General features: G+C 37.4%; 2 protein-coding genes across 4 annotated transcripts in view; both read right to left on the bottom strand.

The window, feature by feature from the left end:
- The window catches only part of TP53BP1 (tumor protein p53 binding protein 1), a 65794-nt gene extending 61938 nt beyond the window's left edge, over nt 1-3856 (bottom strand). For all 3 annotated transcript variants that reach the window (XM_063091745.1, XM_063091747.1, XM_063091746.1), the window contains exons 1-4: nt 3752-3856; nt 2984-3168; nt 2685-2778; nt 2350-2434 (exon numbers count right to left, since the gene is read on the bottom strand). In XM_063091745.1, coding sequence (XP_062947815.1) covers nt 2350-2434; nt 2685-2778; nt 2984-3168; nt 3752-3758 — 371 coding nt within the window. In that variant the 5' untranslated portion in view covers nt 3759-3856. The remainder of the gene's footprint in view (nt 1-2349; nt 2435-2684; nt 2779-2983; nt 3169-3751) is intronic.
- An 8556-nt stretch (nt 3857-12412) lies between these two features.
- PPIP5K1 (diphosphoinositol pentakisphosphate kinase 1) overlaps nt 12413-16120 on the bottom strand; it is a 76633-nt gene continuing 72925 nt past the window's right edge. Inside the window, exon 33 of the transcript XR_010023004.1 lies at nt 12413-12915. The gene's annotated coding sequence lies outside the window, so the exon portion shown is untranslated. The remainder of the gene's footprint in view (nt 12916-16120) is intronic.

Here is a 16120-nt window from a genome sequence, read left to right as displayed (position 1 = left end):
GAAACGGGGCAAAGTATACACAGGATCTCTCTGTATTATTTCTTACAACAGCATGTGAATCTATAATTATCTCAATTTTAAGAACATTTGATAGGGAATTAAAATATCTATATTTCTTCAGTATCATATTTTAGGACATACCATGTTTAAGACCATCAGCTTACTTCAATAGGGAACTAGACAAGGCAGAAAGATTTTTTGGAATTTTATGACATAGAAAAAGTTTCACAAGCAGATAGTTTTTTTCAAAATATCTGCATTAATGAATATAGACAACATAAAGAGATCAATATAAATGTGTTTTATTTTATTTATTTATTTTTTAAAGATGACCGGTAAGGGGATCTTAACCCGTCTTGGTGTTGTCAGCACCACACTCAGCCAGTGAGCGAACTGGTCATCCCTATATAGGATCCAAACCTGTAGCCTTGGTGTTATCAGCACCACACTCTCCCAAGTGAGCCACAGGCCGGCCCATAAATGTGTTTTAAGGAGCTTTCATTCTTTTGGAATCAACCTCAAATTCTTTCCAGCTTCATAGCTTTTGTACATGCAGTACACTCTGTCTGGACAGCTCCTCCTCTCACATTGCATGCTTCTCCCCAGCCTTTCAACTATGCCTAGCAAATTCATATTTATTATTTAGACTGCATTCCTCAGAGGTATTCCCTTACCACCCCCCCGCAGATTATGTTATGTATATATTTCCTCTTTGCAATGATCACAATTGTAATTGCATAGCTATTGATGTAATGACTTAACATCTGTCTCCCCTATTAAATTATAAGCTCCATGATGGCAAAGCCTCTTTAAAGCACATGCTACCGTACCTGCACGTTTCTTGAACATAGGCATTCAATTTTCTCGTACAGAAAGATCAACACATTGATGCAAAAAAGGAAAAGTAGTAGCATGAAACTTCTCAAACAGCACTGTTTCATTCACAGTGAGGGACATGCATATTTCCTGTCCCCACTGGTTCAAACCAGGATGCTGAGCTACAGAAACATAGATAGCCTAGCACACGTTCCTAAAGAAGTACCATAAACTTAAATGCCTACAGAAAGCAAAGCAAGACAACATATGTGAGGGAAGCATTTGGGTATAAGAACAAAAGCACAAGCACTATGATAAATGACAAAAGAGCATCTGGCCTTAATGTTCAAGCACAACAGTGAGTTGTAGGGACTATGGCAAACCATAGCACTCATACTCTAAGCGAAGGCTGACTGCTACTCATAGCTCCAGCCAACTGTTGCCAATAAGGACTAGCAACACCAAAAGCCAGAAATGCAGGTTTCATGAAAAATTTCCCTATTTTTAAATTCTGTCAATTAATTAGAATATATTTTACCACGTGTGTGGGCCAAATAAAACCCATCCACAGGCCAAAATGAGTCCACCAATTTGCAGATTGTTCTAAAAGCATTCATTTTACTTGATAATTCAGGAGAAAAAATGTATGTGCAAACATTGTATAAAATAAAACATACCCAAAAACGGAATTTATTTTTAGGACAAAACAATAGTCTCTAACCATCTCAAACTAACATTCTCCTGACTATCCTCATTTTTTACCCCGACATCTCAAGACTCCTTAAGTTGTCTACATTCTCGTCTGACCTTAGGACAATTGAGGCAGAAGACTGAGAAACACTGAATAGTTAAAAAGAAAGCAGAGGCACTTGAGTCAGAAGTGCCAGGCTCAAAGACCAGCTGTCGCTTCCTAGCAATGTATTCCACAGCAAGTTATTTAACTTCTTTGCTCATCAGTTTCCCCCTCCATATAACAGAAGTAATAAGATGTCTACATTGTACAGCTGCTTTAAGGATAGAATTAAACGAGATTATTTGTCAAACATCCAATATAGGGCCTAACACAGAGGATGAATTTAAAAAATGGACACTATAAAAATATACATAAGATATGGTAAAAGACGAATACCGCTTACAGTATGAATTAAACATTCTGTATCTAAAACTGATGAGGTGCTTTGGTTGGTAGGTGGAAAGCAGGCCTAACAGTTTTGATAATATACCTAAATATTTTTTGATAGTTTCTTCTACTAAGAAGTCATATCTACTCTAAGAATAAGAAATGTTTATTTTGTTTCACGTGCACAAGAGAGATCACAATTTGAGTGACGTAGCTATAAAAACTATTACCTTCACAAAAGAGATTCCAGCTATCATTACTAATACAATACTACCTAATACAACCCTCAAATCCCACTTCCTAATCCACACAAAAAAGATTAATCCCTTTATCCTGGGGATGAGGCAACAGGTACAGATAAAAGAATTGATCTGTGAATACATTTAAATAAATGTCTTCAAACATTAATATACCTGCTTGTCCTGTTTGGCTGAGGTAACTGTTCAATGACCTGACTGATAGAATCATATGTGTCCGAATGAGAAGAATCCATGGGGTCTGAAAAAAATTACTGGATATTAGCACAAAAGGCACTTACCATCAAACTTAAATACAAATTCAGGAATATAGACAATGCCAATCTAATCAGTTACATCAGAACATCAACTTTTGATGCCTGTTATGCACCACATACAGCACTAGACTTCCTTACATACATTCACCACAACCACATGATATTTAAATCCATCCAGCTCCAACAAGAACATCCAAAAAATGCAAAGGGGACTGATAGCTTTAAACACCTCACCTGCAGCCTTGTTTTCCTTCAAATGTTCGTTGATCCCACTATTACTGTCTCCTTGTTCTTCTCCAGCTGTTTGTTCAGGATTGGACACCACATCCTAGAAAATAAACATACATAATATCCCCACTAAAAATGAAATAGTCCAAAATGAGACACACTTTTTGTGAATATGTTAATTTTATTTTTCCAAACAACTTTATCCAAAAGACAGTGATCTCCTAAATACTTATGTTTGCTGGTTGGTCTACGTTAGGAAAAAAAAAAAAATCTGCTCAATCATTTTCAAACAAGTTATCACTCACCAACACAGGGTTCTCTTTGTGCGTCTGTAGATTAGGAAGGTGTCGAGATAGTATACCAAAGTGAGAACCAGAATCATCTTCTAGAACCTGGCTTTCAGGCTGGGAATCTTCAATTATCAGGCAAGGAGTATCTTGCTGAGAGAAATCTGAATCCAACTGACTTCCAGTAGGGTCCATCTGCTCCCCTGGAATGGAATAACAAAAGACCAGTTCTGTGTAACCTACTAGCTTTCCTCACCGCAGTCTAAGCCTAAATAATGGGCGGAAGTACATAAGCTGGGAACGAGGACCAGTCCAGTGCTCGTTCAACTAGAACATTATATTTATAATTGCTGCAAGCACTTTCCTATTTTACCTCACAAACCCCCGTCTCCTCATCATTTGCAATAAGCCTACCTATCCCTCCCTCCCTCTTCGTTTTCATCACCTTTCCGTAGACAGCCTTTCCCCTCCTTCCTAACCTCTTTTCTCCCCGCCCCTTTTTCCATCCCCCCACAATTCTCCCTACGTCCTTCTGGCGCGTCCACCGCCCCCCAAAAGACTGCTTTGTAATCTCTGTCCGCCAGAATCCCACAGCCCTTCACGCTTCCCCACGACCACTCAGCCTTCCTAGCTACTGCTTCCCCACCCCCTCCTCAGGGCCCTCCAACCCATTCCCCGTCACCGCCGCCATGCTTGCCACCCCGCCCCCTCCGGTCAGCTATCCCCTCAGAGCCGAAACTCAAGCCCTCTGAGCCGGCCGCGCCCCCATTTCTCTCCAAACAGTACCAGGCATCCCGGCGGGAGGTCCCTCGCGCCCAAGCTAGAGGTCTCTGCACGGTCCCCAGGTCCCTCCAGCTCGATCCCCAGGTCGCCGCTGTCGCCACCGCCGCCACCGGCCGCGAACTCCCCCTTTTTCCGTCGCGTCACTCAGTATCTGATCGCCCATTCGTTTCTGCTGCCCGCCACTCAAGAAATCCTGTGGATGATAGGTAGCTGAGGCGGAGTGCCCCGCCCCACGTTAGAAAAAGGAACAAGGCGGCGCGTTTCCATGGCAGCATGGACGTTGCAGGCCCACCTCCTAGTACAGCCAGAGAATGACAGTATCCTTGAACCGAAGGGACCTTGGGAGAGCGTGAAATATATTCTCCTGCCTCCAGGACGATTGTATTTACCACTATTCAGACATTTGAAAATCTCTACCTGCTTTCTATAGTTCATGAACTGTAAGGCCCCTTCCCTTCCTCTCTTCCACGGAAAAGAAGAGTTTCCTGGCTTTCTAATAAAAGAGGAAAGAAGAAAAGGATTGAGGATGGCTAGTACTTCGGAGCTGGTGAAACGGAAGTGGGAAAGAAGACTCTTTGGGGTTTACTGTGTCAATCAGGATCCCTATTGCGGACCTCTACCTTAATTCAAGGGCCTCATGTTACACCTCTGACAGTTTTTATTTGTTGTTGTTTTGTTTTACATTGTCTGAAGGCTCCAGTAAGCTATATTTCTTCCCATTGCCCTTTCCAGCCTGGAATGTATTTCAAGCTTTACATTTGTTTATCATTGCCCTATCTTTTATGGAATTGCAGCCTATGGAGACTACAGCCCCGGACATGTTTTGCACCCCCCATTGAGACAATTGAGCACCGTGATTCTCAAACTCCGTGGTGAAGAGAACAGCTGCCGCCCCTTTTAACTAGATGACCTCAAAGATCCCTTCAAGCCCTGAGATTCTATTATCCTAATTATGGTGCCAGGGCCTTATAAGGGGAGTGGCAGCTGTGACAAGTATTAATGAACTAGGCCCCATGAGGCATGTGTATTTGATTTTTTGTTTTTTTAGTCTAAACGGCAGTTGGATGTGGAATAGAATTCCAGCCAGAGCAGCTGTCAGTAGGGAAAGTACCTAGCACAGTGCCAAGCATATACATAGTAGATATTCAATAGGAGACAGTTTTCTCTCTCTACCCCAGGCTCAGAATTATTTAGGCTCAGCCTAACCATGATTCTCCATTTCTGTAAATGCCCAATTCAACACCCAATATGGGCTAAACTGAAATGGAGCTTCCTTCCAATCTCCCTGCTGCTATAAATTACAGTGGTAATATTTTCCAAAACAAAAATCAAAGCATGTTGTTTGAGTCTATGTTACTTATGGAAACAAAAAGACACTTTGAAAGGAAACTGTCCTAAAAAAAATCTAGAATCTATTATTGCTATAACTAGAATATAATTAGGATTCCCAGAATGTTTTATTAGTAGGGCAAAAATGAAATGGACTACACAGAGGCACATCTCACTTCTTAATCTTCAAATCATTTATAATTGACTCCTCTCTTTCTCCATTCTTAATGCTACAGAAGATCAGTAACCAAATAAATGTAATCCTAAAAGGACCAGGTCAGATCAATATTAACTATACTAACTGGACAAAGTGAGTTCATCTGCTCAATTTGAGAGGGCACAAACAATCAGGTCCTCTTATAGGCAAATAATGACCCTGATTCCCATAAAAAATTCCCCGAAAATCACTATCTTATTGTCTTCAACCTACTATTGCATTTCTTCCTCCCCAAACAAGATATAAATAAACAGGTCTTCATTATTTGACAAACAACTGTACGTGTTTGTCAAAATTCATAAAAATAAAAAGGGTAAGTTGAACCTCAATAAATATGACTAAAAATAGATAAATAAATGAGCCTGAGCCATTCCAATTACTCAATAAGTCTCAAAAAAAAAAAAAAAACTGTGAAGAAAAACTGTGAATTCCTTGTTAAGCAGCATGACAATTAAATTAATCATTAAATTATCCAGAAAGATGAGAAAATACAGGGAGAATGGTTACCTACTAATGTTGTGACTGATTGCAGCTAGGTGAACCAAAGGGCTTTATTGATGCTTAGGCTGCAAAGGACCATCGGCACATATGCATATCTACAGGTACATCTTTATTTAAACTACCTAGGACAGAGAGAAATCTAATCTACTTCTAAAGTCCTCCCAGTGAAGAAAATTCCATCAGACCCTATGTTAACTTGCTTTAAACCTTAACAAAACTCATCGTCAGAAATTTTTCTTCTAATTATTTAACCTAGATCTTTTATTCTACACATTATTACCATTTCCTCTCATATTATCTTTAACTGGTATATTTAAAATCTGGGCAGATTCTCATTAAGTTGTGATCATCTCACTTGGTCTTATAATTCCATAATAAATTTCAACCAATCAAACAACAAATATAAGTGCTAGATGACTTAGTTTGTTAGTCTTTATCTGAGGTCTCCTCACAGACTACTCTAAGCAAAAGAACCCGGGCCACTTTAATCCTCCTTCACCAATCTTTAAATTTGCTTCTTGGTTTTCCCCTGGAAACTCACAGTTTTAGAGCTCAGTGATAGAGAACTGTACAGAGGATCTGATAAGTACTGAATTTAATTGATAGGAAAACAATTATATGTCCCTTTCAAGTTGCAATATTAAAGTATTATATGCAGACTTATAGTTAATCTATAATTGATTCTGACCCCTAGACTACCTTCTGTTGCACTTCGACCTATATAATCATGTCCAGTCATATAACATGGTATAATTAATTAATAACATGTATTAACATTTTTACTATGTGACAGGTACTGTATTGTTTTACATTGATCATCTCACCTAATAGCCTTATAACTCTATGGGTTATAGATGGGCAAACTAAGGCTTAGAGAGAGGAAATACTTTGCACAATGTCTCAGAGCTGGTAAGAGAAAGAGAATTTGAACCCAGTCTGCATAACTGCAGAGGTTTTATATCCATGATTGAGGAGGAGCAGTGACAAACTGCAAAACAGTTGATACAAAGCTTTTTTGTTTTAGAATGTATTTCTATTTGAATACTGAATATGGGGTCCCTAATGTTCTAGGAATTCATAATAATTAAAATAATGTAAAGAAAACACAGGAGAAACCAAAAAGTTGTCAACTCCACATCCTTACAAAAGAGTTAAGTCAATAAAGAGGCAATGGTATAATTAAAATATGAAAACAAAATTGCTCATGGTAATTGCCTGTGACACTCTATTCAGCTCTAACTCTAGGCTGACACACTTATAGATACTTGCAGTCCCTGAAGTAGAAGCAATCCTGATTGGTGTATATCTCATCTTTACAAAACTTGCTCCTGTTAATTTTCTTAAGTAAACTTTTTATTTTGAAAAAATTTCAGAGCAACAGAAAAGTTGTAAGAAGAGTTTAATTTAAAAAATAGTGTAATAATCTCTCATAAACCCTTCACCTAGATTCACACTTTGTTAACATTTTGCCACATTGCTCCTGTTGATTTATTTTTTATTCTGCTAAAATATACATAACATAAAATTTACTATTTTAGCCATTTTTATTTTTTATTATTTATTTATTTATTTATTATTTTTTTTAAAAGATGACTGGTAAGGGGATCTTAACCCTTGACTTGGTGTTGTCAGCACCACGCTCACCCAGTGAGCTAACCGGCCATCTCTATATGGGATCCGAACCCGTGGCCTTGGTGTTATCAGCACCACACTCTCCTGAGTGAGCCACAGGCCGGGCTAAAATAGCCATGGCCTATTTTAGCCATTTTTAAATGTACAGTTTAGGGCCGGCCCATGGCTCACTCGGGAGAGTGTGGTGTTGATAACAACAAGGTCACAGGTTCGGATCTCTATATAGGGATGGCCGGTTCGCTCACTGACTGAGGGTGGTGCTGACAACGCCAAGTCAAGGGTTAAGATCCCCTTACCGGTCATCTTTTTAAGAAAAAATAAATAAATAAATAAATAAATAAATGTACAGTTTAGTGGCATTAAGTACATTCACACTGTTGTACAACCATCACCATCACCCATTTTTGGAACTTTTTCATCTTCCCAAACTAAAACTCTGTATCCACTAAACATTAACTCCCCATTCCCCTTTACCCCAAGCCCCTGGCAACAACCTACTACTTTGTCTCTTTGAATTTGCTTATTCTAAATATCTCATATACTGGAACCACAGATGTAGAGGATTCTTAAAGCAAATGTACTTCACAGGGCCTGGTTTTCCAAAGCCTTGCAGTTTCAAATATTGATCTTGTGAAGGACTAGAAATTTTCCTCAGGCTATAAAGTCTCTGGTGTAAGATAAAGATGTGTGGCACAGCAAGGTTGCTGGCTCAAGGATAGACAGGTTACTGATTGTTATGTAAAGATACTGAGAAATTGCTGTAAGAAGGAATGTTTGCTAAGATCAAGCTTGGGTTGATAGGACCGCTTAATTGCCTTACTGGAATGTCATCTGGCTTGTTTCATGGAAAGCTACCAGCTTATATTGTTAAACTATAACCCCACCTATGTTCTCTTCCTGTAACTTCCTGGCCTGGAAAATAAATGCAGGAAGAGAACCCCAATTCGGGGTTAATTTCCCAAGGAAGGGATGCCTCTCACTTGAGGGTTCCAGCAGGAGATTAACCACTTTGGGGTCTCTCACTGTTCAGAAGAGATGGGCTTTGAGTAATCCTTTGCATCTCCATCACCCAGGGGAAGTGGGGTGACAAATCTGTGGCGGGCAAAGTGACAACCAAGCACGATTTTGACTGCACTATTAGCTGCAGTTTTTCTCCCTTCCACCTTTTTAAATATTCAGCCCAAAGAGCTCAATCCTACCAGAAGCCACTTACCTGGATACAGAAAGATAGAAACAGAAAGTTGTGATATGAAGAGGGGAAAAACCCGGAATCTTTGCTTATTTGAATATTGGTGGAGGCTGCCATTCCCCCTTTCCTGGTTCTTCCCTCTTACAGAAGAATTCAGATCCTTTTTTTAAAAGATGACCAGTAAGGGGATCTTAACCCTTGACTTGGTGGTGTCAGCACCATGCTCTCCCAAGTGAGCCACAGGCCGGCCCTAGAGGAATTCAGATCTTTACATCCTACTAGCATGTCCCCTCCACTCTACTTCTCTATCAAGCTCTCAGCCTTTCTTCTTGCCTTCCCTTCCAAATTTCACTTTCTCCATACTAGTAACTCCATAACCCTGTTGCAATCTGGCTTCAACCTCCATAAATCTAATACCTAGCACCATTCCAGGCACAAAGTAGTTACTCTAAAAATGTTTAACGACTGATTCTGAAATTTTCTTGTCAAACTACCTCATTATCTGACCTCTGTAGTGTTGATGCCATTGCTGATTCCCTCCTCAAAATTCTCATCCTGTGACTCTGGAGTTCCTGGTTCTCCTCCTCCACCTCAGCTTTCAATCTAATCCCTAACTTCCTGGAAGCCAGTACCAACATGCTATAACACAGAAGAACCTTGCAAACACTATGTTAAGTGAAATAATCCAGACACAAAAGAACAAATATTGTATGATTCCAATTCCTCTTATATGACATACCTAGAATAATTAAATTTGTACAGACAGAAAGTAGAATGTGAGGAGGGAGGAATGAGGAGTTATTGTTTAATGAGCTACAAAGCTTCATTTCAAGAAGATGAAAAAGTTCTGGAGATGAATGGTTGTGATGATTGCATATGATGTGAATGTATTTAATGCCACTGATTACAGTGCAGCCTTATAAGATCAATGTCATGGGTTTGGATCCCCAAAACAGCCAGCTGCCAAAAAAAAAAAAAAAAAAAAAGGCACTGAACGGTGCACCTAAAAATGGTTATAATGACAAAGTTTATTTTATGTGAATTTTACTACAATAAAATTTTTTCAATAAGACAAAACTAAATTTTAATATTTAAAGATGCATACATATATCATTAAAAATTTGCTTAATGTCAAAATTGCAATAGACTCAGAAGTGGTTAACTTTAGAGAGGACAGAGGGGTTGTAATTCATTAAGAGGCAAGTGCCATACTTGGAAATGTTCTATTTTTATTACCAGGGGCATTACATATGTGTACTATTTATAATTCATAAATGTATACCTTTATATTTTATTCATTTCATGTGTGTTACATCTTACAATAAAGATGATTCAAAATAAATATCATTGATGCTAAAACTCATAATGTGGTGAAAAAGAGGGTACTGTATTTACATGGTCTCAAAGTATCTCCCTAAAGTACATTAAATAGTTACAAAGAGAAAAGTGGTAAATTTGCAGTGAAGAAACTTGATATTCACCAACTCAACCAAGTGATCCCAAGTAATGTCACCAGTAAGGGGACAAAATGTGTCATTTGATATAACACACTGAGAAGGATACAACATCATATTAATTGTATTTCTGCTGAAAATGCATAACCTGAATCTGATCATGAGGAAGCATAAGATAAACCAAAATTGATGGATGCCCATATTCTTCAGAGAGAAAGAGGGGAGAGAGAGAGAGACTGAGATTAAGAATGACAAAGAAAAACTGAGGAACTGTACCAGACTTGAGAAGACTACAAAGACAAGACCATTAAATGCAACATGTGATCCAGAATTGAATCCTGGACAAGAATTTGGTTTTCCTTCTTCTATAAATGACTCTAATGGGAGCACTGATGATGTTTGAATAAGGTCTATAGATTATGTAATATTGATTCAATGTTATTTCCCTGTTTGAATAGTTATACTGCGGTTATATAAGAAAAAGAAAAAAGAGAGACTAGCACCAAATTATCCAAGATTGGAGCTGGGCAGGCTTGGTACTAAGCAAAAGTACAGGAAAAGTTAACTTGCACTCAACATAGGAATAAGATGAGGACGAGAGAAAGAATATTCTTAGGACCTTTGGAAACTGCCAGTAATTAGAGCCAGGATGGTAGTTCATTTTGCAGATTAAAAATGAGACAAAAAACCAGCTAATCCTAAACTCCTAAGTCCCAATGGGGAGAAGGAAACTTTTATATTCTAGGCTGAGCCTAGAATATACAGAGCCTAGTTTTGGATCCTACTCCCCATGTTGTTATTGCCCCATCACTCTACCTTGAGGCACCTCACCCATCTCCCTCCTGTAGTGTCTTAGGTAATGTTGAGTCTCAAAGGCTGATCTGGGCTGTACAGAGCTAGTATGCTAACTAGTGGAAACAACAGCAACAACACATCTTGGCCCTCCTCACATATAAGCTCATCACAAAGGGAGTCTTATGAAACCAAAGCCAGAGCAAGTCAGAAAACCCATAGCCCTGACCAAAAATTTCTTCACAAACTCAAGTTCATTTATTAATTTCAGTTCATTTAAATGCAAGACATTCTTTAGCTCCATGGTGGTGGTGGAGAGGGAATAGTGTATAAAGATGAAGAACTAGTTCCTGTCTTCAAGGAAAACACAATATATAGAGTAGATAAAACATGTATAAAAATAACTATAAGATACAATAAAAAGTGCTGTAGGAATTTTGAGAAATAAGTCAAAAGAAAGAATTTTAGTCATGTGGTTATAATGAACACTTATTGAGTTCTTACTATATTCCAAGTTCTATTTACTCTTGCTCCTTTCTTTACATCATCCAGTCTCATTGCTGTAAATACCATCTATATGCCAATGACTCCCAACATTATATCTTCAGCTCATACCTTTCTTCCAAATCCCAAACTTATATATCTAACCACTATTCATTGTCTCCACTTGGATGTCCAATTGACTTCTCAAACTGAGCATGCTTAAAATTGAACTCATCTTTTCTACCAAACCTGCTCCACCTGTAGCCTTCCTCATCTCAGCTGATGTTAATTTCATCCTTCCAATTGCTTATAACAAAAAGCTTGAAGAAATTCTATTTTTAAATAGAAAAATTTTAAAATAACGCATGAACTTATCATTCAACTTCAACAATTATCAACAAATGGCCAATCTTATTTCATCTATATCCCTACACACTTCTCCCAAATGTTATTTACAAGCAAATCTCAGACATCACAAAATTTCATTTATAAATACTTGTACGTGTGTCTGAAATATAGAATCTTTTAAACATAAAAACATTATTAACACATCCAAAGAAAATTAACAGTAATTTCTTCATGTTATCAAATATCTAGTATTCAAACTTTTCCAATTGTCTCATTTTTTTTTACAATTCCAAATGAAATTTATGCATGCATTTAGATGATACTTAAGTCTCTTTTAATCAGTAATTTTCCCCTCTTTTTTATTTCCTGCAATGTACTTATTTGTTGATGAAAACAGGTCATTCGTTCTGCAAAATTTACATTGTGGATTTTTCTGATTGCATCTCTATAGTGTCATTTAACATATTTTTTTGTCCCTTGTGTTTACTATAAATGGGCAGTTAGATATAAAAGTTTATTCAGATTCAAGTTACTTTTTTTTGTTTGTTTTTTGGCAAGAATACATCATAAGTAGTATCATGTATATCTTACTGCATCTCATCCTATTTCATAACATCCTATTGAATGTATTTTTGTTTTGCTAAAATTGATTAACAGGTTCAAATGTTGACACCATTTTACTTGATAGGTTAGTAGTCATTGATATTTATTGTCTAGATGCATTATTCCACCGGCAGCTGCAAAATGGTGATATTTGAATTTTAACATACTATCTTCATTTATTAGCTGGAATTCCATAAAGAAGAACTTTCCCCTCATCGAGTATTTGATTGCTTAAGGAAATGCATGATAAATGTTTGATACTTTCCCTTTATTTACCAGTTTTCAAAATAACAAGTTGATTTTCTAGCATACTCCAAAGATGACCAATGACATTTCTGTTTTTATTATAATTATGAACTCATGAATTTTAACATATCTGGTGTGTTTCAATCCATTTGTTATTTGTAATTGTTTATTATTATTGCAGTTACTCCAGTTATTGTTCATTTTGAGATGCATATTGTCCCATCTTTGGCTTGTGGAAGTCCTTTCAGGTTAGCTGCAGGGTCCTTTTGACATGATTCTAGTAGTCTTTGATAGCTTCCTTGCTTCCTGGTATAACAAGATGTTCCAGGTTCATCTTGTATATTTCCTGACCCAGATCTGGAATCAGGTGTCTCTGTAAGAAATTCATGTTTATTTTAGTAGAAAATGGTAGAGACCACAGTCTGGATGGTTAGAATGCTTACTGATTGCTAATAGATTGCTCATTGTTTGGCTTTTTCCAATTAGTTTTTAGGATTTCAGGGATTTTAACCAACATCTTTGATTTTTTTAAATTTTAATTTATCAGTATACAATGTAGTTGATTTTTGTGTCCCTTTCCCAACTCTTTTTCCCTTCTCCCTCTCCCCCCATCAACATCATATCTGTTCACTTAACAAGTTGTTTTAATAAGTTCAAGGAATTGTTGTGATTGTTGAGTCTTCTTCCCACCTCCCCTGTTAATTTGTTTGTATATTTATTTATTTATTTATTTTTATTAGCTCTCACAAATAAGTTAGAACATGTGGTATTTCTCTTTCTGTGTCTGGCTTATTTCACTTAATATAGTTTTCTCTAAGTCCATCCACCAACATCTTTGATTTTATATTTGTATGTCTTTCGGTTATAATCAGCATCTTGGTTCCTAATAACATTAACACAATTTATTTGTTTTATTCTACTATATATAATAGTTTCAGGAAAAAATTAATATTATTACTAATAAGATGACTGATGGAAACAACTTAACATTTTCTTGCAGTTGATTTTTTTCCCTCAGGATACATCCCATTAAAAATGTACAGTTAAATTACTGTATTTTAAGGTCATTTAAAATAATAATTCTACCAACTTAATATACAATTAGGTTAATTTATTTCATTTTGTTTTTGATTTTTAGTGACTGTTTCAGTTTGATTATTTTTTAATGAGGTAAAATTTTAATACAGTGAAATGCACAGCTCTTAATTGTGTAATTTGATAAAGTTTTGAAAAATGTATATTTCCATGAAACTTACTTATCTATCAACATGTAGGACATGTTCATCACTCCGAGAGCTTTTCATGGTCATTTCTGGTCAATCTCCACTCCCCAAGGCAACCATATTGTAATTTGTATCACCATAGATTATCTGTTCTAAATTTTTATATAAATGGAATTATACAGTATGTAGTCTTTTGTGTCCAGCTTCTTTTCCTCAACATGACATTTGCATGCTGCTCATGTATCTGTAGTTCATTCTTATTTTAAAATTTTTGTAGTTCATTTTTTTTATTGCCCAGTAGTATTCCATTATATACATGCACCACAGTTTGTTTTATCAATTCTGTTTCTGAATATTTGGATTGTTTTGGACTATTATAAATAAAGCTGCTATGAACACTGATGAACAATTCTTCTTGTGAACATATGTTTTCATTTCTCTTGAGTAGATAACTAGGAATGGAACTGTGAGTCACATGATAGATGCTTGTTTCACTTTATAAGAAACTGCCAGTTTTCTAAAATGGTTGTATCATTTTGTACTCCCGCTAACATATGAGAGTTTCAGGTGCTCCACATTCTCACTAACATTTGGTATTGTCAGTGTGAAGCAGTATCTCATTGCAGTTTTAGTCAACTTTATATATCATTTATGTACAATAAAAAGTACCCATTTAAATTGCAGTTTGATGAGTTCAACAAATGTGTATATATATGGGTGTGTATGCATGTGCACGTGCATGTGTGTGTGCACATAGCTACCACCCCAGTCAAATATAGAACATTTTCATTGCCCCAAATAGTTCCATTGTTCCCCTTTGCAATCAATTCCCAGCCCCAGGCAACCACTTATTTTCTTCCTGTCACTGTAGATTAGTTTTGCACACTCTAGAATTTCATATAAATGTATTCATGCAGTACATACTGTGGGAACCATGAAAGTGCATCTCTAATATTTGCTTTTGGAGAGCATAATTGACCAATGGCCTCACCTGCTGCCCCTCTGGATCTATCACCACATTTGCCTAAGTCATACTTCCCACAGGCTGACCCCAGCTAATGCCTGAGAAGAGCAGGAATATAAAGGTAGGCCCATTACTGTGAGATATAAGATTCCTTCAACAGGTGCCTTTGGATGGAGGATTCTTCATTGGCCTGACCAAACCTTTCTTGGAACCATGCTGAAGGACAAGACTCTTCCTTTCTGCATCAATCTATTTCTGTTGCTTATAACAAAATGCCTGAAACTCAGTGACATATAAAGAAAACAAAATTTATTGCTTACAGTTTCAGAGGCTGGGAAGTCCAGAGTCCAGGGATCACATTTGGCGAAGGCCTTGGTGGTGGCAACAGTGACCATGGGGTCTCACATGGCAGAAAATGGCAGAGCAGAGCAAACTTCTCATGTGCTCTTTTTGTAAAGCCCTCAGAACCATGCCCCTGACCACCATTATAAATCCATTTCACTAGGGCATGGTCCTATAATCTAATCACCTCCCCAAGGCCCTACCTTTCAATTACCATAATAGGATTTCCTACCCTCAACAGTTATGGTGGGGATTAAGCCTCAGTGAAGTTGGAGGGGGGGCATCCAATCTACAGCACTTTCCAATCCTCCTTCCCTTCGCTCTTTCCTTCTACAAACGTCAGACCAGCATCTTAGTCTGAAGGCTCTTTTTGCCTTCTCCTGATTCCTCCCTGTGGTGGTGTATAATATGTCTATTAATTCTTTGACACTCCCTTCAAAAGGTAGAGCCAATTTCTCTCCTCTTAAGAGTGGACTGAATTTAGTGACTTATTTCTAATGATAGAATAAGGCAGAAATGATGGTGTCCAACTTCCAACACTATGTCATAAAAAAGTATTGTGGCTCCCTCCTTGCTCTTTCTTGGATCACTTATTCTGAGAAAAGCCAGCTGTCATGTCATGAGGATATTTGAACAGACCTATGAAGAGGCCTACATGCTGAGGAGCTGAGACTTCCTACCAGCATTCATGTGAGTGAGCCATCTTGAAGCACATCCTCCAGCTTAGTCAAGCCTTCAGATTACTGCAACCCCAACCAACATCTTGACTGCAACCTCATGAGAAACCTTAAGCCAAAACCACCGGACTGAGCTACTCCTGGATTTCAGATGCTTAAAAACCATGTGAGATCATAAACATTCATTATTTTAAGCTGCTAAATTTGGGGGTAGCTTGTTTCAATGCAACATGCAACTAACACATCCCCCAATAAATCCCTTTCACATCTAATTGTGTCTTAATATCTGCTTCTCAGGAGACCCAACTAACACAATATGAGGATACTTTAAAAAGTTCATGGAGAAATAGAATTTAAAAATAATATGAATCC

The sequence above is a fragment of the Cynocephalus volans genome, chromosome 3 (assembly GCF_027409185.1).
Source record: "Cynocephalus volans isolate mCynVol1 chromosome 3, mCynVol1.pri, whole genome shotgun sequence".
Lineage (NCBI taxonomy): Eukaryota > Metazoa > Chordata > Mammalia > Dermoptera > Cynocephalidae > Cynocephalus > Cynocephalus volans.
This window is presented reverse-complemented; position numbering and strand designations above follow the sequence as displayed.